We start from the raw sequence: 22,561 nt of genomic DNA, 5'->3' as shown, positions 1-22,561 counted from the left end.
AACTTGGAGGCCCAGGGCCATTTTTAAGCTCCCCTTCCCCACCCGCCTCCCGTACAACATTGTCTTCATGAACCCGACAAACCAGGGCCTTTGTAAAGAAAAGGAAATCCTAAAGGACACCAACTTGGAGAAAAGAGACTGTGGCAGCTGCTTCTCTCTGCCCTTTCCACCAAACTCCCCTGGGATGTCTGTGGGCCTTGGGCTGCTTGCCTTTGTCCCGGTGGCTTGTGCCATGAAGGGGGTCGGGGGTGGAAAGGTACCTCTGGCATCCTTCAGGGAAGAACAGTCTATGGTGTGCATATAACCAAGTTCTACCCCAGCAGTATCGGGTGTCACAGAGCTGCATCGAGGCCGTGCCTCATGCCATCGCCGGATCTCAAAGGAGAAGAACGTGACATGAGATTCATTTATTCAGGTTCGTCACATGGATTTCCTCAGCCCTTCCAGAACACACTGATGACAACACTGATGTATTTGGACTCCTAATTAGTAGATGCTGTGAGGAGGCCCACTCCTGGAGCTGTGGGTCAGTTTATCCCCCGTCCAAATGATGGTAATTATACATGTATAATTTGTAATGCAGTTTTTGAAAAAAAGATTGTATTTATCTATTCATGAGAGACACACAGAGAGAGAGAGGCAGAGACACAGGCAGAGGGAGAAGCAGGCTCCCTGGGGAGAGCCTGATGTGGGACTTGATCCCGGGACTCTGGGATCACGCCTTGAGCCAAAGGCAGATGCTCAACCGCTGAGCCCCCCAGGCTCAGTTTTGCAAGGAGTTTTGCAGTTTCACAAGGAGACCCTGATTTCTTTTCCACCCCGTTTCCTGATACGCAGGCCAGCGGGCCCGTGCGGTATGCTTGGCTCGAAGGAGGCTCGTTTTAGCAACTGCTCAGCCAAGCAAAGGAGACTTGGCTGCAGGTCCAGGGGGATCTCAAGCCAAAACAAAGAGGAGACGGGGCCCACTTCCACAGGGTTGGTAAATGTCGAGATGGAGTCTGTTGTCTTCCCTGCAGCTCCCTGCTCCAGCCTGCAGGGTGTCTGGGAAGCTGTGGAGAGCAGGTCCTCCTGCCCTGTGGCCAGCCCATCTGGGAGGACCAAGTACAGCGGTCAGGGGACCTGGAAGTCCTGCCCTCATCACCCCTGGGGAGGGATGGGCGCTCGCATGTGCAATCGGTCGGGTGCAGGCACCTGCAGTTTGCATCCCTTCCTGGACTCCTGGGCTGTCTGTCCTCAGAATCCCACAACGGCCTTCTTGACAGCAGCTAGTACATGAAATGAGAGGGACGTAGAATGCCCAAGAATACCAAGAAAAGAGAAATTAGGCTCACCAGCCAAATTCCAACTGATTTTAGGTCCCACGGGAGGCCATGATCCTTTGACTCTTTAGGCATAAATTACAGCCCCCCTCAGAATGGCCTCAGTACCCTCCCCACCCCCAGACTCTTCTGATTATCAGCTTTGCTTCTTGCTCCAACCCTCTTGCAGGCTGATAGAGGAATCAAGAGAAGCCATGGGGGTGGTGCAGCGGAGGGAGGGGACAGGGCCAGCCGGGCATTTGGAACAGGGTGTCTGAAGCCATCCTGCTAAGGTTGGCACCCCCCACCCCCCACGGTGCAGAGAACTCCAGGTTAGCACAGGGTACACACAATTTGAACCAGAAGGACTTCGTGGTGTTTCAACCCAAAACGGCTCTGGACCCAAGGAAGGGTCTGTTCCTATGGGGAAATCACGACAGAGGAACTCGGTGGGGACTCAGGGGAGAACCAGCTGTTTGGGGCAGACACCTTCTGGTAGGTCAGTCCTCCTGGGGGAAGAGACAGCAATTCTTGCTTCCGGGGAGGTGTGCCTCTCACTGAGGCCATGCCAGGCCAGGTCCTCCTCACCAGGGCGATTTCGCAGGACAGTGCCTCTCCTCCTTGTGAGAGGGAAACCTCGTGGCCTTGGAACCTGCCCTGTCCCTCATCTCTGTGGCCGAGTCCCCCTCAGCTCGAAGCTGTGGTGACACTCCCGGCCAGCATGTGGGACCTGGGCATTGTGACCTCAGCTGTTCCGCACACAGACAGGTGGTCATCCTGCCCTCACCTTGGCGTGTAATCTGCGTAGGACAGTGGCCTGGTCCCAGGGGCCCATTGTAGGGAGGTTGGGAAGTTAAAGAACACTCTGGCCTCCTCCATCATGTCGGCCAAGAGGGCAGAACCGAAGAAAAGCCTGGTAAAGGAGAAACATTGCTGGGCAGTGTGGGGCCTCTCTGAGCTCCTGCTGAACGGAGATGTGAGGTGGGGGGGGGGTACAGAGAGCTCTCTCGGGAGTCCTCGGGTTTTCTCTGTTCTGAGCATGAAGTGGCCTCTCAGGCTGGAAGGAGGGTGGGATTCATCCCTGGTCTCGGGGTGGGAAGGACAGAGGCCTTTGCTGACTCCCTTTGGGGCACAGAGCAAGGTAATGCCCCCGCCACCTCTGGCCACCCCCAGAGCCACTGCCCCCCGGCCAGGCCCGTGCCAGGCCCGCGTCAAAGGGCACGTCGGTGGCACACCGCCCCTTGTTAGATGACGTTCAGTCGTGCCCCCGATTTGCAGACGAGGAGGCGGGGCTCAGAGCGAGTAAATGACTCCCCTGGGACCCAGCGAGTAGGGAGCTGAGGTTAGACGAGTCCGTCTCTCTCCAAAGCCCACGCTCTGAAGTAATGCCCCCATGGCTTCCGTAGAGTTCTCTCCAAGTGCTTGCCCAGCTCAGGCCCCCCAGCAGGGGGTGCCCCCCCCAGCAGACGGGGCAGGTGCATGCTCAGAAAAGGAAGAGGAGCTGACAAGGTTTGGGTTGTCCGGAGCCAGGTGGGGGGAGGCGGTGGGCCTGAGCTCAGGCCAGGTGGCCAGGCGGGGGGCAACCCCCCAGGCCTGATGCCTGACAGGCGACTGCCCCCCTCCCTCCACAGAGCAAGAACTACAAGGCAGTGTGCCTGGAATTGAAGCCAGAGCCGACCAAAGTAAGAAGCTTTTTTGAGGCCACGCCGGCAGCCAGGCCCGACCCCCGTGGGGAGGTGACGTGGAGTCAGGGCGCATTCGCCGCTTCCGTTGGCCAAGACCCGTCCCAGGTGCTGAGGGACTCGCAGCGGAGGCGGCCGGGCGGGCTCCCCGCTCTCGCAGAGCTTCACGCTAGCGGCCAATCGGCCACAGAAATAAGCCAGGAGCACTCAGTAGCGTCACCTGCGAGGCAGAGGATTGAGCTAGGGAGGTAGGGCCTGGGCTCAGCCACAGCTGAAGCCCGGACGCCGCCGCTCAGGAGGGCAGAGGAGGCCCTTCGGCCGGGCCGGGGCCAGGGGGCAGTGGCGGGAGCTGCCCAAACCCCGGGGGGTGGATCTCCCCGCCTGGTCCACCCAGGCTTGTGATGCCCAATGTTCTGTGCCTCTGCTCTAACCAACAGACGTATGACTACAAAGGAGCGAAGCAAGATGGGCCATTTACCAAACCAGGAGGGACACATGAGCTAAGGGTATGTGTGCCAGCCCGGGCGGCGGGGGTGGCCCAGCGCGGCGGAGAGGCTGTGGCTTCGCTCCAGGTCCCATGACTTTGCTCCCTCTGTGCCTTTTTGTTTTGTTTGAACTCTTTATTTTGAAGTAATTTCAGACTTACCGAGAATTTTCGAAAAAAATCGTGCCGTGAGTTCTAGTATACCCTTCATTCAGATTTCCCAAATGTTGGCATTTGATCGTGGTTCTCTCTCTTTCTCCTTTTAGAGATAGATAGATTCACACACACATACATATGACATATGTTTCCTAAATCTGAGAGCACATTTCTCTCAAATTTCAGTGTATACTGCTTAAAAACAAGAACAGTCTCTTATGTAACCACAGTACAATGATCGAAATATCAAAATCAGGGCATGAGCATTGATTTGGTACTTACTCTGTTTTTACCAATTGTTCCACTAATGTCTTTCATAACAAAAGAGAAAAACAACAGTTTTGATGTGGGATCCTATCCAGGACCACACGTTGTCTCTAGGTTCCATGTCTCTTCAGTTTCCTTTTGTCTGGCATAGCTCTTGAGACTTTGTTTTTGGTGGACATTGTCATTTTTGAGGGTTATAGGCCGTATCTTTTGTAGGCTGACCCTTCATTTGGGTGGTCTGATGCCTTTCCTGTGATTAGACTTGGCTCTGCATTTTTGGGGGTCACATCACAGAAGCGAAGGTGCATCCTACCTGGAGGCACGTGACATCTCCATGTCCCACCCTCCCATTTTCTTAACAGCATCCTTCCCCATCTAACAGGAGGCATCTCTCTGTTCTTCCTTATTAGCAATGCCCCCACGATCTTCCCTTCCTTTTGAGAGTTTTCCTTCCACTCAAGACCTTTCCTTACTCCTTCTATTTTATTTCCTCAGAATGAACTCAGGGAGGTGAGGGAAGAGCTCAAGGAAAAAATGGACGAGATCAAACAGGTAATGGGATGAGAGTTCTCAGGTGGAAGAGGATAGCACCCAGGAAAATGCAGTGCCTAACTCTGAATAGTGAAGGGAATCAGGAATTGCATGGAAAAAGCATCAACCTGACTCAGCCTGACCTCCTCCAGTGTTTCAGTGCTGGGCAGCTTAGGGTTATCTATTTCTTATTTGATGCTTTAACCCAGGTTTTGAATGCTAAGAACTCTGTAAGGTGTCACGTGGTAGGTTGAGGAGCTATAACGTTAGTGACAGGGTGAGAGGGACTGATCAGAATGTAGGAGCAGTCACGGACCAATTCCATCCTCCCACTCCCCTTGCTAGAGCATGCTACAGAGCAGGACCCCTCTTCTTGATTCTTGGATGGAACCACCTATGGCTACTTATGAAGAAAGGGAGTCCTTAAGCAAGAAGGTGCAATGAAAGCTATGGTCTGAGCTCCACCTGGAAGGCTTTCAGTAGCTAGATATAAGACTCGCCAAGGCTGGTGCTGGGGGCAGCTTAATGGTATATGAACCCTAGTCCTTTTGAAGACTCCTTGGGAAGAAAGTGGCTTTGATAGGCCACTACAAGTCCATTCCCTGAGCTTTATCCAGCTGCTGCCCTGTTGTTTTAAAATGCCAACAGAGGCAGCCCGGGTGGCTCAGCAGTTTAGCCCTGCCTTCAGCCCAGGGCCTGATCCTGGAGACCCGGGATCGAGTCCCACATCCAGCTCCCTGCATGGAGCCTGCTTCTCTCTCTGCCTATGTCTCTGCCTCTCTCTCTCTTTCTGTGTGTCTCTCATGAATAAATAAATAAAATCTTAAAAAAAAATAAAATGCCAACAGAGATGACTCCACATTCAATAATATGTGCTTGCCTTTCTTTTTCATTAGATAAAGGGCGTAATGGACAAGGATTTTGATAAACTCCAGGAATTTGTGGAGATTATGAAGGTAAGCATTTCCTTTTTTTTTTTTTTTTAAATTTTTTATTTATTTATGATAGTCAGAGAGAGAGGCAGAGACATAGGCAGAGGGAGAAGCAGGCTCCGGGCACCGGGAGCCCGACGTGGGATTCGATCCCGGGTCTCCAGGATCGCGCCCTGGGCCAAAGGCAGGCGCCAAACTGCTGCGCCACCCAGGGATCCCGAAGGTAAGCATTTCCTGAGTGCTTCCCATGGGCCAGTACCATACTAGAAATTATGGAAGGAGATGCCAGACCCTGCCCTGAAGCTACTTATAATCTTATAATCTTGGGTTGAAGACCCAAACTCTATGGCAAGAAATAAATAACAAGTACCAAGCTATATGATAATTGGAGTTAATTGGGAGTTTGGAGAAATAAGGAAGGAATGGGGGCTGGGGTAACCAGACAAATCCTTACAAAGAAAGTGAATCTTAAGGTGAGCTTTGAAGGCCATATTGGAAGCTTAATGCAATTTTTTTTTTTTTTTTGCTTAATGCAAATCTAACCAAAAGCCTAGTAAGATTAGTTTTTGAACTCAACAATTACTAAGAGGACCATCTAGACTCTAGAATAGTGGTTCTCAAACTTTGATGTGTTTTGGAATTTTCTGGAGCATAAATAAAGAAAATAGATCCCAGGTCCTATTTGGAGGGGGCTTAGACCCTTGGATTTTTTTTCACACTCCCCAGATGAAAATGTGAGAACAACTGGTGTAGGAGCATAAATGGGCAAAGGCAGATATCCTTATATTTTTAAGAGTTATAAGGAGGTACTACCCCCACCAGATATATCAAAATCATACAAAATCATACAATAATCTTCCTCAGATAAGCAGCCAAATGAACAAAACCAATATAGATAACCCTGTAACAACCTTTCCACCAGGGATGCCTGTGAGGATTTAAAAAGTCTGTATACCCAGGTCCTGGTCCCGATGAACTGAATAAAAATTTCTAGGGTGGGCCACAATTGCTTAAAACTCTAAAAGTGATTCTGATGCTTTCCCCTAGATAAGAACAAGATTCTAAATACTCTAGAAGTGGTTATTAACCTTGGCTACACATTGCAATCACCTGTACTGTGGCTTTGACCCAGGCTGCACCCCATAACAATTAAATCAGAACCTTTGAAATGAGGGCCAAGCATTAGTAATGTTTAAAGATCACCAGGTGATTCTGTTGCACACTCAAGTTTGAGAACCACAGCCCCATAACATTTAAGATAATAAAGATGATTTTTTAAATGTGAGAAGAAAAGGATTATGTATTCATTTAAGAACATTGATTATATGAAGAAAAATAATTCAGTTAACATTGTAAAAACTGAAATAGTCCATAAAGTGAATTTATTTATTTATTTTTTAATTTTTATTTGTTTATGATAGTCAGAGAGAGAGAGAGAGAGAGAGGCAGAGACACAGGCAGAGGGAGAAGCAGGCTCCATACACCAGGAGCCCGACGTGGGATTCGATCCTGGGTCTCCAGGATCACGCCCTGGGCCAAAGGCAGGCGCTAAACCGCTGCGCCACCCAGGGATCCCCATAAAGTGAATTTAAATAATAAAACCAATAAGGATAATTACATATAAATATTTAACTGGATTGTCTAAATATAAATACAACAGAAGAAATCACAAAGGAAATATTGATATATTTAACAATGTAAAAAATTTAAGAATCATAACAAGAAAGCACCATGTACAGAATTAGAAAGCAAACACAATTTGGGGGAAATAATTTTCTACAAATATGATAAACATTGATAAAAGTTTATCTGTGACATGTAAAGGTCATACAAATCAATAAGAGCCAAATAGGAAAATGGGCAAAGAGTATGAACAATCCACAAAAGAGAATACAACTAAAAAGTAATATATATATATATATATATATATATATATATATATATTTAGATTTTGTTTATTCATGAGAGACACAGAGAGAGAGAGAGATAGAGAGGCAGAGACACAGGCAGAGGGAGAAGCAGGATCCATGCAGGGAACCTGACGTGGGACTCAATCCCCGGTCTCCAGGATCACGCCTTGGGCTGAAGGCAGGCACCAAACTGCTGAGCCACCCAGGGATCCCCCACAATAAATGTATTTAAAAGGTTTACCTCATGAATAATCAGTTAAATGCCGAATGAAAACAATACTTAGGGTATTGTTACATTCAAATCAGTGAACTTTTTTTTTTTAACATTTTATTTATTTGAGAGAGAGAGAGTGCTCATGCAATAGTGTGGGGTGGGGGGTTGGGGGGGAAGAGAAAGAGAGAGAATCCCAAGCAGACGCCCCACTGAGCATGGAGCCTGACAACAGGGTTCCATCCCACCACCCTGAGATCATGACCTGAGCTGAAATCAAGAGTTAGACACTTAACCAACTGAGCCACCCAGGAGATCAAATAAATGATCTTTTAATTTATGACAATTATAACACAAGGCAGGAATGCTCTTATACTGCTGATCGGAGTATAGATTTGTACAAAACTGGAAAGGAATTAGACAATAGGTATAAAAACTATCAAATCCCTTGACTCATTAATTTCACTTCTCACAATTTAACCTATGAGAATAACCAGAAATATTAGCACAGGTATATGTAAAAAGGATGTCCATCACAGGATTATAATAGCAAAAATTTGGAAATCACAATTTTCAACAAAAGAATAACCAAATAAATTAGGGTGTCTCCATAGGATGAAAACTAGGACCCATCAGAAATAATGTTTAGAAAGAATTCTTATAGGTGCACCTGGCTGGCTTAGTCAGTAGAATATATGACTCTTGATCTCAGGGTTCTGACTTTGAGCCCCATGTTGGGCATCAAACCCACTTTAAAATAAAAGCAATGCCATGGTTGAGTCAGATGTTAGCATTAAAGGGAAACTGAGTAAAAGGCATATGGGAACTCTTTGTCCTGTCTTTGCAACTCTCAGTGGATCCCAAATTATTTCAAAATAAAAATCTTATTTATATAAAAGAATGCCTATAATGAGAAGTAAAAAAATCAAAATACAAGTATTCTATACAGTTTGATCTCAGTTAAGTGAAAAAAAAATAGCTAAGTAAATATTTAAAAGAAAGCCTGGAAAGAAATATACCAAAAAGGTTACTAGCAGTTATTGCCATGTGATGATATTAATTTGTTTTTTATAGTCCTTTGTATTGTCCAAATTTTCTACAAAGGGCATGTATTATTTCTATATTAAAATGCAAATACAGTCAGTGTTTTGTTAGGGGGCAGGACTGGGGATCAAAAGGCACAAAGGAGGCTATTTTGGGTACAGGAACGGCTTGCACGCAGCATGGAAGCAGGATGAACGTCAAGTGTATCACAGTCAGTGGGGAGATCAGTCATAAAAGTGGGATCATCTGGGGAAACTGTGAGAAATAAAATAGGATGGGCACAAAGGCAGTAGATAATGAAGGCTTTTGAAAGACAGGCCGACAGGTTGGGACTTGGTTGTGTAAGCAGTTAAGAGGCCTCTGGAGATTCTTAATCAAAGAACATGCTAGAAGCAGCACTTCAGAAAGGCTGAGCGGGCGGCTGTTTGCAAGGTGGCCAAGGCGAGGGGGTTGCAGGAGAGCAGGGGTAGGGCTGTCTGGAGCAAGATACAGGCAAGAAGCCACACCCCCACTCAAGATGAGGAACATTGGAGCAGGTGTAGGAGCAGAAGGAAAATAGTAAATCTGAAAGATGCGTGGAAGGAAAAATAATATTCTTGGTGACTGATTCAACATAAGGAATGAAGGAGAAGCAAGCATCCGTGACCCCAAAAGCAATCCAGATGGGTAGAAGAAAATGGTGACCGTGACAAGGACAAACAATTGGTTTAGAAAAGGAAATAAGGAGATCACTTTGGGACATGAGTTTGAAGTAATAGACTTCTAAGAATAGGGGACATTTTGACTCTGATGTTTTGAATCCAGGGACCGTTTCCACTTCAAGGATATTTTTACTCCATTTATGAGTACTGATATTTTATTCAAAATGTATAGCACCTAAAAACGCTTTTCAAGAAGGTATTTTTTTGAAATCCTCTCCACCCAGGCAGTATGATTCCTTGATCAATTTTCTACCACAGATCAGGAAACTGTAGCCAAGTCTTTCATTTTTTATTAAAATGATTTTTGAAGCAAATTAGTTTTCATTTACATTTGATAATGTTCAAGCCAACCCTGTGTTTGTCGTAACCAATTCTGTTGGTAATGACATCTGCTGTCCTAGACATGGTTTTGTGACCACTGTTTCTGTTCCAGTTTTTCCAGATCAAATTTTCCAGATCTAAATTGGCCAAGAAGATTTTACTGTTCTTTCAGTTCTTAGTAAATAATAAACGTGAGGTGCTATTTGAGCCACTCCTTCTTTGTTTCTGTTTACCATTCCTGCCAGAAATTGGGTTAAAGAAGAAGCAAACCCACATGTGCAGGATCTGGGGGCAGGGATCAAATCATAGGAGTCAAGTGTCTTTGCCGGGTGGGTCACAAGATTTGTTTTATCATTTTATAGGCATTGAGCCAAGGCAGATAATGGTCTCATCCCAGTGTGGGACCAGATAAAAGATTTCTGGTCCTCTGACTCCTCTGGAGACTTTGGATGAACCCCCGATGACCTTGTCTGTGCTTTGGCCTCATGGTTTAAAGGGGGAGGAGAAAGGAAGAGGAGGTCTGTACCCAAGGCCAGGAAGGATTCTTGGGGAAGTAAGATGGATGCTGAGGTGACCTCTAAGTAGTTGACAGACCAGAGGAAAGGATTTCCAAAGCCCTCCAAGATGATAGTTCTAGCTTTGATTTTTCACTTGAAGGAAATGCAGAAGGATATGGACGAGAAGATGGATGTTTTAATAAATATACAGAAGAACAGCAAGCTGTAAGTGTAACCTGCGCCCATCTCTCCTCATCCCTAAAGAATCTCCTCCCTTCACTTTGCTAAGTGTCCTCGGGTCCGGAGGACTCTCAGACTCTTCAAGGTCCTGTCTTGGTTTCTGTTACCCCAATGGCTTAGAGTTAAGGCCTTCCCTGGCCGCCCACGCTATGGTTATCTCCTTGTCCTGTTGGACTGTCTCCCCAACTCTGCTCCTCCCTGACTCCCCAGTCCCCTTAGAAGAGGGCCAAAGGAACAGCAGGAACTCAGACTGATAGGAAAAACAGACACAGACCCCCAGCTCCGGCTCAAGAAAATGGATGGAGCAGATGGAACACCACTCTCTCTTCACAAGAAGATCATGGCCCTACAAAAGACAAAGAAGGACCCTCTGGATTCCCTTCATCAATGCGGGACCTGCTGCGTAAGTGAAGCCTTACCTCCCCCCTACTCTGGTGCTGCCCCCCAGGCTCCTGCTCCTCTCTGACAGCCCCTGCCCCCTTCCCTGCACCGGGCCCTCTCACCCCCTTACCTCTTGCTGGAAAGGGATGGGTTCCACCCCTCCGCTGGCCCTGGATGCCTCCCTAGCCTGGAGCCCCCTCTGGGATCCCGCCTTCTAGGCCCAGGGAGATTCCTAAGCCATGACCAAGTAAGACCCAGCCCTGGATGTGCCTGGTCCCAAGTGCTACTGTATTGTTTGTCCTTTCCTATAGCAAGACCCGATGAGGTGCCCAGCAGGCTGGCCATCTTGGACCAGGGAAAAATGATCTTTCTTGTGCCGTTTCTGTCCTCCACAGGAAAAATGTTTGTTGAGTGCCCTAAAGAACAACTACAATCAGGGGTAGGTAGATCCACACACAAAGTCCTTGTCTCTGCTGGTGGGGGTGGGGTGGGTGGGCATCATCCCAGAGGCAGTGTGCTCAGGCTCCATTTGCATCAACCCCCTCCCCTGTGGTCACGCAGACTCTGCCCCCCACCTCCCACCTCATCCATTCAGTCATGGAGGACATGGCACCAGGCAGGAGGACTGGGGGGCCCCAACCGGAAGGCTGCCATCCAGAGGCTCCCTTGGAGGGAGTGTGGGGGGGTGGACTGCCTCCCTGGCAGCTGAGCTGACCTGGCCTGGGGTTCCTGCCTTTCTCACCCTCTAGCAGCAGAAAACTTCCATGCCACACCTGGCCACCCTTTTCATCCTTGGCCTCTGGAGCTGCTTTCTGATTTATCTGTGCCTCAAGCCCTACGCGGGGGAGGACGACATGCTCCCAAGCTAGCACACCAGCAGCTCCGGCTCTTCCTCCCTCTGCTCCTTGAGCTGCACAGTAAAGGCTTGTGGCCCTCTGACCTACCACCCTGCCCCAGGCCTGCCCCCACCCGGAGATTAAAATCATCACTTAAAGCCAAAGCGAGTATCACTGTTTTGAATATCAGCCCAAACTTCAGAGTGGGAGAGTGTCACCTTTTTGTTGTTGTTGTTCTAAATCGGCATGTTTCAGCCACCAAGCCCCTTCCTGCTTCCTGCTGGATTAGTGGGAAATTCTCTCTTGGTCATTCTCGGGGTCATCCCCCTTCCCCTCCGACCTCCCTCCAGTCACCTGATTCTGCAAAGATCCCGGGTCAAAAGCGAGGGGAGGCCCCAAGGAGAACAGCTGCCATTCTGTGTGGTTGTAGCAGAGACCCCCACTGCCCTATGCACCTGTTCTGTGTTCTTAGCTCCTGCACTGTGTGTGTGGTGGGGAGACCCAAGAGTCGGCTGAGTGGGAGACCCCCAGGCCCAGGGTTTAGCCTGTACCACTTCCCTCTGAGGTCTTGTTGCAGAAAAGAACTCAGGTCCTTGCTGCTCATAGCAACTTGGTTCCCTTCGTGGGCTCTGGGGATCCACCCTCCCGATGGTTTCCTGTCCCCCCACACCACAACCAGAAGGAGACCTCCCTTCAGAGACCTTACACCTTTAACAAAGGTACAGACGAGCCGGTGACCTCCAAGTGCTCCCCACTGTGTGTCCTGTCCCAAATCCCCCATCGGCCACTAGCTTGAAATGAGAACAAAGATACAGAGAAAACAGGGATCCCTGGGTGGCGCAGCAGGTTAGCGCCTGCCTTTGGCCCAGGGCGCGATCCTGGAGACCCGGGATAGAATCCCACATCGGGCTCTCAGTGCATGGAGCCTGCTTCTCCCTCTGCCTGTGTCTCTGCCTCTCTCTCTCTCTCTCTCTCTCTCTGTGACTATCATAAATTTAAAAAAAAAAAAAAAAAGATACAGAGAAAACAGTATCTTAATAAACTCTCCTGTCATGTGTGTGATTCTTTGGGTTTAGTTTTAATGAGGAGGAATCGATAGGATCCACATTTTATTTCACACCAGCTTTCTTGTTTCATCTCTTTACTAAGTTGGCTGCTTGGACTTTTAGCTAGTGAATCATCGATCAAGTTCTTTTTGTTTGTTTAGTTTTTTTTATCGATCAAGTTCTTAATGGCCACATAGTAAGGAGCCAGCATTGGGCTTCTGATATACACTTAACAAACAAAAAGCAAAACGAAACATAGGCCTTGTCCTCAAGGAGCTTATAGCTCTAAAGGAGACGTGCTAAATGCATTTACTAAAAATATGGACCATATACAAGTAAGTTCAATAATCATAGCGTGTGCGGAAAGCAAAATGATTTAGAAATGGAAAAAAGAAGGGTGGGTGTAGACTGTGTTCATTCCTGTTGCTGCCATACAGATGACCACACGTTTAATGGCTTATGACAACCCAAGATGGGTCACAAATGAGTCTCACCAGGCTAAAATCAAGGTGTTGGTAGGCCCCCATTCCTTCTGCAGGCTCTAGGGGAGAATCTGTTTATCTTTTTCAGCTTCTAGAGGCTGTCTTTATCCCTGGGCTCATGGCCCCTTCCATGTTCAAAGCCAGCAATGGCGAGCCGTTCTGCACCACCCTGACCCTGATTCTTCTTCACCTCCTCCTTCCACGTGTACGGCCCCTTGTGATTACATGGGGCCCACCTGGATAAGCCAGGTCAGCTGATCAGCAACCGTACTTGCCCTTTGCTATGTAATGCAACATATTCGCAGGTTCTGGGAATTAGAACATGCACATCTTTGGGGGCTGCTCCTCTGCCTACCATAGGGGACTCCCCAGACTCTGTCCCTTGACTTCCAAACCTTCAAACGCTTGGGGACACTGCAATGTGTAGTTCTAGGCTGTTGTAATAGACCCACAAATGCTCTGATACTCTTTCAAGAGGAGCTGAATTCCTCTCCTTTCAATCGAGGGCAAGACACTGACTTGCTTCTAATGAGAATACAGCAGAAGTGATGGTGTGTGACCTCCAGGACTAAATCCTAAAAGACAGGTGGCTTCATCTTGCTGTCTCGGATGCTCTGTCTGGGTGAAGCTCGCTGCCATGTAGTGATGACATCTGAGTGATCCTATGGAAAGGGCTAAAGGCAAGGCACTGAAGCCACCCACCGAGAGCCACGTGAAGCATCATCTGGCAGCCCTACGAGAGCCTTCAGGTGACAGCAGCCCCCGCTGAAATTTTGACTGCAACCTTCTGAAAATCCTAGGAGCCAGAACCACCCAGCTAGGCTCCTTCCAAACTCCTGACCCACAGGAACTGTGGGATGATAAATGCTTGTTTTAAGTTGCTAGGTTTTGAGGTCATTTGTTACGCAGCAATAGATAAGGTATGTGCATACTTCCTGTTTGTTTTTTTTTTTAAAGACTTCAAAAATTGAGCCACAAGATATGTGGTTATATGCAGAGATGTACACTTTGATGAATTTTGGTATAGGTATACATCACTGAGATTATTCTAGAACATTTCCAGCACCTCTTTCCCACCCACACCTACTCTGCTCCCCGGTTACTGCTATTCTAATCTCTATCCTGATGCATTATTTTGCCTGTTTTTGAACTTGGTGGAATCACATATATATTTTTGGGTCTCATTTCTCTTGCTCAAAATTACGTCTGTGTAAATTCATGCATATAGTTGCGTGCATAGCAATTGTTTATTTTGTAATTGCTGTGTAGTTTCCATTTTGTGAATACACCATAATTTATTCATTCTCCCACTGGTGGCCGAGATGATTCTTTAAACAGGCTAAGTAAAAGCAATGTCCCCTGTTGCCCTCTGTGCATTTTGCCCTGTCCTTAAACACCTTCCCTGATCCCTGGTGCCCTGCAGGTCACTTTACATCCTCCTTTCTCCCTCAGCAAGAAATATTTGCTTTATTAGACTGTGGAAAATCCCAAGTCTTAGTTTAAGCCCTGATGTCTCACCAAAGCTCAGATCTGTCTGTCCAGGCCCTGGTCATCATGTCAAACTCAGTACAGCCAAAACCAGACTCCCCATCTCTGCACCCAGATCCCTTCTCTGCCTGACTTCCCAACAGGCGTCCTTATCCTTGCTCAGTGTCCTGGCAGCCGGGGCCCAGGAGGATCTCTAGACAAGGGCCGGATCTCGCTCCCCTCCAGGCTTTCCTTCAATCCCTCTGTCTGCCTATCTACCTAGCACGCTGCCTCGACATCCCAGGGGGAAATCTCATGTGCCTTCGAGCTCAGAGCCCCTGCCCCGAGAAGGCAGGCCCATGGCCTCTTCTCCTAAAGCCCCTTCGGCTTAGGATTTCTGAGAGTATGGGCAAAGTACTGAGTACAGGCTGAGAGTAGAATGTTCTTTCCTCTTTACCCTGCTCTCTATCACTTCCTCCATGATCTATGTTTGATGGCACTCAGGACCTTTTCTGGAAGAGCTGAGGATGACAGAAGAGTATGGGTTGCTTCAAGGCAGAGACCACACAGCATTGGTTTGTTATCCACAACCCCTGCCTCCTGACGGATGTGTGGATGTGTGGCTAGCATTCCCAGGTTCTGACATGGGTACCACTTAGTCGTTCAAGTTTTACACTTTCTCTCTCTCCCATCCTCCCATAGCAAGTGAGTACCAATTCCCAAGCAATCTTTATAACACTTCCCGTGTCCATTCCCCAATCCTCTAATTCCCACATATATGCTAACCCAGGCTCTTAGCATCTGGATCCTAAACCACCTACAGTACCTTCTGACCCACTCCCCTTGACTCCAGTAGTTTCTTCCAATCTGGAATTCATTTTGTACACACCACTTCCAGCTACTCGGTCCTTAACCACTGCTTTTGACTCCAACTGTTCCTTGCTGAAAAACCTCCCATACCCATTGCTCATGGGATAACGTCAAAATCCAAACTCCGTTCAAGACCTTGCGTTTCTGAGCTAATCTTAGATGTTTGAAGTTTTTCCCCCCTTTTCCGACATCTACACGTTGGTAAATGTACACTCCAGGGTCCCACGTGTGCCCTGCACATCCCCACACCCTTGTCTTTGCTCACCCATCCTCCCATCTCCACAAAGCCCCCATCGTCCCAGCTGGACTGCTCTCTCCTCCCACACAGCTCCTCCAGGACTCGTGACCAGGCTGCTCAGCCATTCAGAGACATTTCCCACCTCCTTACTAAGTCAGCCTGTGTGTGTCTTCCCTTCCCACGCAGCCTGTCAGTTTCTAGAGCCAACGCTTACATTGTCTTCATCCTCAGCATGGAGTTCAGAGCCCTGCATGTGGTAGGTTCTTAGGAGGTGTTTTTGTTTTTGTTTTTGTTTTTTTAAGATTTTATTTATTCATGAAAGACACAGAGAGAGAGGCAGAGACACAGGCAGAGGGAGAAGCAGGCTCCATGCGGAGAACCCGATGTAGGACTCGATCCCAGAACCCCGGGATCACGACCTAAGTCAAAGGCAGGTGCTCAGCCGCTGAGTCACCCAGGCGCCCAGGAAGTGTTTGTTGCCTAAACTTTTGCTGCAGACGCTGAGCTGGCTCTCTTACCCCCTGCCTCCTTCCAGGACTTGCAGCCTTGGCACCATGCCCCAGGGGTCCCCCTGTGCCGGGGGTGGAGGGGGAATCTCCTCCCACAGGGGTCCCTCCAAGACCCAGCAGGCTCAGGGGAGGGGCTGAGAAAATCCTTCGGACAATGCAGACTTCCATCCCAGATCCTGTCTGGAAATCTGCTTATGTGACTGTGTCCTGGGTGCAGATTGGCTCACGGGATGAGGAAAGTTCCCTCGTGAGACCTGATTTGGGGGCCGAATTCCTCTCACTGCATGTTTAAACCTAAGCAGGACTAAAGCAAGGTCATCAGGAAACAGGGCTGCTGGGACCAGCTGAGGCTGGTCCTGGGGGCCAATGATCAGCCCTGAGGCCCGGCGGCCTTGGCCTCTGCGTCCACGTCCTCTGACTCTCCCAAGCTCCCTGTGCCCCAGCTCCACGTCATCCAGTGCAGAGGCAGCAGAAGGACAACCGTGCAAGCTGAGGGGACACGCTTGCCTGGCTGTCAAACAGCTGTCACGTCTGCCCTTGGGAATGGACCGTCCGGGAGCCGAAGCCCATCATTCCTGCTGACGCCGCAGGCGGGCCGGCTTTGCTGTAAGCCTGCCCCTTCTCCGCAGGTCTCAATGTCACCTCACCCAGAGTGTCATCGCACTTGGTCTCCTCTCCCAACGATGCTACCCTGTCCTGTGTACTGAGCCTCTCGGGGGGCATCTCCCCAACCGGGCTCCCCCTCTGCGCCGCAGGTGCCAGGTGATCACACCGAGGTGGATCTCCAACTCCGCTTGCCCAGGAGTCTTTCCCTGGGAGTTGGGAATTTGGTGAGACTGCCCTGGCCCCCAGAACTGAGGGCTACTGACTGGGGGGCTGGAGACAGAGCTGCCACCACCGGCCAAAGAGGCAGCAAAGGCTGGTTTGTAGAAAAAAATGGGACGCCTGGGAGGCTCAGGGGTTGAGCGCCTGCCTTCGGCTCAGGGCGTGAGCCCAGTCCCGGGATCGAGTCCCGTATCGAGCTCCTGCAAGGAGCCTGCTTCTCCCTTTGCTATGTCTCTGCCTCTCTCTCTATATCATTCTCGTGAATAAATAAATAAAATCTTTTTTTTTTTTTTAAACCAATTTGCAGAGAAAGAAGAAAGAAGCAGAGAAGCTGAGAGAAGTGGAGAGCTGCGTGGTTCCCGAGGAGGGCGCCAGAGCCACTTTCTAGGCCCGGGCCCTGCTGGCTCCTGCCTTAGCTTTGTGACAGTCCCCAGACTCTGGGCCTGTGGTGCCCTATTGCTGTCAGAGTAGAGCAGCTCCCCATTAGTGTTGAATCAGGCTCCCCAATGTTAGAAGGAATCAGAGATCATCCGAGCCAGTCTCTTCCACTTACTGAGGGGACTCTCAGGCCCAGAGGGGTGCAGCGAGGGCGCCCCCCCTTGAACATACAGTCAGTGTGTAACCAAGCCAGGAGCAGACCCCAGCTGTCCGACCTCGGCCCAGTTCCCCTTGCTCCCTTTGCCCTGTGGCTCTCTGGGACCCCCTCCACTCCCAAGGGTGACAGGATGAGGAAGGAGGAGCACAGCTCTCGGGGTCCACTGGACCTGGGTAGGAATCAGTGGTGTGGCCGCAGGTCAGTCACTTCCCTCCTCTCTGAGACTCTGGGATGGAGCAATGAAAATGCTAATTAATAGGGGGTATGGTGGGAGGGAAATGAGAGTATATGTAAAGGAGTTAATTTTTTTTAAGATTTTATTTATTCATGAGAGACACACACAGAGTGAGGCAGAGACACAGGCAGAGGCAGAAGCAGGCTCCATGCAGGGAGCCCGATGTGGGACTCGATCCTGGGACTCCAGGATCACGCCCTGGGCTGAAGGCAGATTCTGAACCACTGAGCCACCCAGGTGCCCCTGAGGAGGGAGTTACTTTTTAAAATGAAAACTCATGATGATGACGACAGTGAGGTCAGAATTGCTTCTCCTCAGTTAAAAGGTGTTCGGTTCTGTACGGACTCCAGGGGCAGCCAGACCTGCAACGAGAGGAATGTGGATCTCCGTTCATTTAACAAACAAATGACCTATAGCTGTCTTGAGCGGAGACAGGATGTGTATATTAGGAAATCAAACAGCAGGAAAATATAAGACCAGTATGGGATGGGGACAGGCTCTTCCAGAGCACAGAACAGGCCACCCCATTGTAACACAGCCTCTCAGCCCTGTAACCTCAGTATCTGGTTCCCACAGAGTGAGGTCGATGGGCTCACCCAATCCACCCACAGATTACAGGTGCCACAGCCCCAGGCCCTGATCTGACAGAGACACATGTGGCTGAGTCACAATGAGGTAATGAGGTGGTCAGGCTGGCCTGGGAGGAGGCTGTGTCATCCATTCCCATCCCCCCATGGAGCCTGGCACAATCCTGATTCCCGCATCCCTTTTCCTAGGTCATTCTCCTGGGCCGGAGGCCACAGCTGGTCCTGAAGGTGGACAAGGCCGTGGACAAGGCTGGCCTCAGGCCTCGACCACCATGGATGGGAGCCCAGACCAATCTCTCTCAGGCTCAACAGGTCTGTCTATACCCATTTCCATGCCAATAGACTATCCACCTGCTTTCCTAAGTGGTCTACCCTGACCGGCTCCAGAGGCTCCTGGCCACTGGCCTCCCTGCACCCCCTTCAGTATTTCTTTCTTTTAAAAAAAAGATTATTTATTTATTTATTCATAAGAGGCACAGAGAGAGAGGCAGAGACACAGGCAGAGGGAGAAGCAGGTTCCTTGTGGGGAACCCGATGTGGGACTTGATCCCAAGACCCCAGGATCACACCCTAATCCGAAGGCAGACACTTAACCACTGAGCCACCCAGGCATCCCACCCTCTTCAGTATTTCAGGTGATTTTTCCTCCTCTATGTGTGATCAAGGTGACTCTTTGCTACTTCTATGTTAAAACAAACACAACAAAGCAAGTTCCGTCTTCAGAATGGAGATGGAAGAATGACTGGAAGCCGGACCCTGATCCCAGCAGTAGAAGACGGAAGGCGGGAAGTGTGCCCTTGCAGGTGATGGAGCAATGTTTAGTGGTGGTTCTGCTCGTGTGACACTTCAACATGAATATCAGCTTTTTAAAGTGGTGACCAAGAAAGTTTTGGTTTGGTTTCATTTTTTATGGTGATGAATTTGTGGGGAGATGAGCACCTCCGCTGTGAGTCTATTTAGCATGACGCTCCTGAGGAGCAATCTGGTGACACGTATCAAATGACTTAAAAGACAGGAAAAAATTATGAATGGATGCCAAGACTTAGCTCATGGACACACATCACAGAGTCATTTATAAGATATATTTAAAATGGGAAACAATGGAAATGGACACCAATTGGTTAAATTATGGCGCACCCATAAAGTGGAATGTGCTACTGACATTAAGAAGAATAATAATATTGTTGAAATATATTCAATACCATCAAGAGATGTTAATGATATGATGGCAAATGAAAAACAGCATATTATGAAACAGTATTAGTATAATCTCATTTTTGGTAAAAGCGTGTGTGGGGCTGTGTGTGTGGGTACACACATGTGTTTAGAGGTGTGCATGAACTGAAAAGCCTTAGAAGGGACATAAGAATAACAGCACAGAATCATTCTCTGAACAGAAGGATTATGACAACTTTTTCTGTCATTCTTTGTGCTTACCTATGATTTCTAGTTGTTTCCACAATGAACTTGTATTATTTGTATAATAAAAAATAACTTTTTTTTTTTTTAAGGAAGAGGGGGCTGGCCCAAGAAGGACTCTCTAGAAAGGAGGTAAAGTCAATCGAGACCACCTAAAATCTCTTCTGATGGAAAGTACCTTAGACCCTTCTATTCCTTCTATTTCCTAGGAGTGACTAGGGAAGTCACGCCACAGGACCTTTGCACTTACACATGTTCACTCCCACTTCCTCAACTATCCACATGCCCAGCTTCCTCACCTCAAAATTACCTTCTCAGGGACACTTTCCTTGTTATTCCTTATAAAAAACAATATCCCCAGCCTCAGCATTCCTTATGGTCCATACTCTGCTTTATTTTTCTCTCCAGCACACTTATCCCCAACTTATATCATATATATCCTACTTGTTTGTTGTCTTCTACTAGGGTATGATCTCCTTGAGAACAGAGTTTTGTTTTGCTCCAACTCACATGTGCTCTATCTCTAATAAACAAATGGATAGAATAGTGGAGTCTTGGGCTATATCCCAGACCTACCGAATTAGGGTCTGCATCTGCACAAGATTTCCCAGGTGACTCCACACCCACTGCCTTCTGAGAAGCAGTGCTCTGTGCTTTGCTATTAGGTGTATGGAAAATATGGGGCCTGGGTCTGGCCAAGGGGCTGCTTATAGTCTGGGTTAGTCTAGTTTTGGGTTTTGTACCCCTGGGGGTTGTTCCCCTGCCCGCTGCTCCCCGACCCAGGAGCAGTTCAGTATCTGCTGTTGCAATCCTGGGGAGGTGCTGAAAAGGGTCTGGTGCAGATAACAAAGCATTTGGTTTCTCTCTTCAGCTACCCCCTAGACCCCTGGGGGAGAGCCAGCGTTTCATGTGGATTAGTGAACCCTCAGCACCAGCCTCTGCCCAGGAGCCAGTCCCATTGTGGACAGGGTTGCTTCTCTTTCTTGGAGGAAACCGCCCAGTTCACTTAAGGAAAAGGAGACTTGTGCCTTTCAAACACATGTGACAGAGCCCATTGCCATAGGAGATGGGGCCCTGAGCCAAGACTAGAAGCTCTTCAGACTTGACTCTTAGGCCAGGGAGATGGTCGAAAACAAAAACAAAACCTACTTTCAATTAAATTGTTAATGCCTGGGAGCCCACCCTGACGCTCATTTCTATCACTAGGAGCCACCTTCAGCTAGACATTCACTCAACAGTAGGCCTGAAATAAAACCAGAAATCCTCACTCCTAGCCTTGCCCCGGCACATTGAAAACAGGAATATGCATAAAAAGCCGTCTGCAGGAGTCGACTATTGGAAATGCACCAGCAGAGGGCGCGAGAGCCCCACCAGTCCCTGCCCACTGACCTCTCCAGGAGGAGCTGCAAGGTCTCTGGAAAGGAAATCAGACAAGATGGGCTGGTGCGGGGGTGGGGGGTGGGGGGTGAGGGGTGTATCCAGACCCTAGGCCTCACCCTGGATTCATCTTTGTAATTTGGTGGGACCCCAAGATGACTGACTCCTCTGATTTGTGCCTACAGGAAAGCCAGAGAACCCACGTAAGGAATCAATTCCAAAAGGCCTCCTCAAAATCCAGTGTTTGAAACTCATAAGAAGTGACATCCATCCATCCCTTTATTTATTTACCCAGCACTTTGTTGAGCACCTGCAGTGACCCAGGCATGGGGCTAGACCACGCATTTTCCCAGAAAGTGGTGCTGTAACAATAGTTAGATTTGAGACTAGCCCTCAGAAGCCTTTTAAGTCTTTAGAGAAAATAGAATTAGTGAGACTATTTTCTGTTCTAGAGTAGAGAAAAGGAATGGAGGAAGGACACTATGGAAGAGAAGAATTGGAGAGATGAGCAGGAATAAGAGGACCTTGGGGAAGAAGTAAAGTTGGGTTTCAACCCCTGCTCAGTGATAAAATATTAAACCTTAAAAAGTTTGTCTCTGGCATCCTCCCATTTCCTTTTCTAGACCCTGACTTGGGTCTAGACCCTCATCTCCCCCAGAGCCCCAGGACTGCACGGGGCTCGCCCAGAACCCCTCTCTGCAGCATGTCCGAGGCTGGCCCGTCCATCGTGGCTGCCATGCTCCAGAGTTTTCTATTCTGCACTCCTGCCCACTCTCCCTCACCTGCGGCTGCCCTTCTCAGCTCAGTGCCTGTGGGACAGCAACCCATTAAACTAATGTACCCCATGTGTCAGGCTGGCCCTCTCAGGGATGTGCGCATCTTCTAAAGAGCACCCAATTCATCTTTCATTGATAAGTTCCCAGACAGTGGGCTGGAGGGTCAGGACAATTTCAGGCTGTTTATTCAGGGGTGGTATTTTGGAGAGGCCAGGCCTGCCACCACGGGGTTCCCACATGATCCCTTAGAGGAGCTGGGAGGAGGGACCTCTGGGGGTGAGAGGCTGGTACAGAAAGGTCAAGAAAGGCAAGTCAAGGATTCACAGGTCAGGGATAAGTATCTCTGAGCGGTTTTGAGTGTGTGTGAAGTGACTTTATGTGTGATTCTGTGTGCTTGGATGAGGCCAGAGGGAGAAGGTCAGTTCGCAGGGAAGGATGGGCCACAGGGCTGGATGCAGGAAAACTGCTGAGGCAGGAGAAAGGGCCTCAGGAGGTCTTGTCATGGCATCTACAGGCCTGCTGGCCCAGAGCCACCACCCGGGAAGCCCTCCTTGCCCGGGCTCTGCAGCATCAGGCGCCCACAGCTCAGAACAGGACAGGACAGGGGGCTGTGCCCACTGCCCATACGCAGCTCCCTGCTGCTG

At 48.9% G+C, this 22,561-nt stretch overlaps 1 protein-coding gene and 1 long non-coding RNA gene across 16 annotated transcripts; both read left to right on the top strand.

The window, feature by feature from the left end:
- Positions 1-415: 415 nt before the first annotated feature.
- Positions 416-11,655, top strand: TEX35 (testis expressed 35). 13 transcript variants are annotated; one of them, XM_038542396.1, is made up of 9 exons: positions 416-553; positions 2,930-2,980; positions 3,418-3,486; positions 4,383-4,439; positions 5,315-5,374; positions 10,195-10,259; positions 10,485-10,677; positions 11,051-11,094; positions 11,405-11,655. In XM_038542396.1, the coding sequence occupies exons 1-9, from the start codon at positions 548-550 to the stop codon at positions 11,469-11,471; spliced, it is 612 nt and encodes a 203-aa protein (XP_038398324.1). In that variant the 5' UTR covers positions 416-547; the 3' UTR covers positions 11,472-11,655. The 13 variants fall into 13 exon arrangements, 11 of the variants coding, with proteins under 11 accessions (XP_038398324.1, XP_038398322.1, XP_038398319.1 ...); XM_038542394.1 differs by having other exon boundaries at positions 2,930-3,034; XM_038542391.1 differs by having other exon boundaries at positions 2,930-3,088.
- A 5,142-nt stretch (positions 11,656-16,797) lies between these two features.
- LOC111096649 lies at positions 16,798-21,732 on the top strand. 3 transcript variants are annotated; one of them, XR_005362035.1, is made up of 7 exons: positions 16,799-16,933; positions 17,236-18,657; positions 19,011-19,148; positions 19,857-19,896; positions 20,971-21,174; positions 21,327-21,344; positions 21,594-21,732. It is a non-coding gene; the product is annotated as an uncharacterized LOC111096649 (long non-coding RNA). The 3 variants fall into 3 exon arrangements; XR_005362036.1 differs by lacking the exon at positions 21,327-21,344 and having other exon boundaries at positions 16,798-16,933; XR_005362034.1 differs by having other exon boundaries at positions 16,800-16,933; positions 21,327-21,732.
- The last annotated feature ends 829 nt before the right edge of the window (positions 21,733-22,561 follow it).

This window comes from Canis lupus, chromosome 7 (genome assembly GCF_011100685.1).
Source record: "Canis lupus familiaris isolate Mischka breed German Shepherd chromosome 7, alternate assembly UU_Cfam_GSD_1.0, whole genome shotgun sequence".
NCBI classification, from domain to species: Eukaryota; Metazoa; Chordata; class Mammalia; order Carnivora; family Canidae; genus Canis; species Canis lupus.
Note: the sequence above shows the minus strand (reverse complement) of the source record. Positions and strands in the feature narration are given on the sequence as shown.

Excerpts from the sequence above, each read along its gene's own strand:
- TEX35 (XM_038542389.1), top strand. The coding sequence starts at position 2,179 with ATGTCGGCCAAGAGGGCAGAACCGAAGAAAAGCCTG. Across the intron at positions 4,440-5,314 it reads AAATGGACGAGATCAAACAG|ATAAAGGGCGTAATGGACAA; the intron begins GTAATGGGATGA and ends CTTTTTCATTAG. Across the intron at positions 10,260-10,484 it reads ATACAGAAGAACAGCAAGCT|TCCCCTTAGAAGAGGGCCAA; the intron begins GTAAGTGTAACC and ends CTGACTCCCCAG.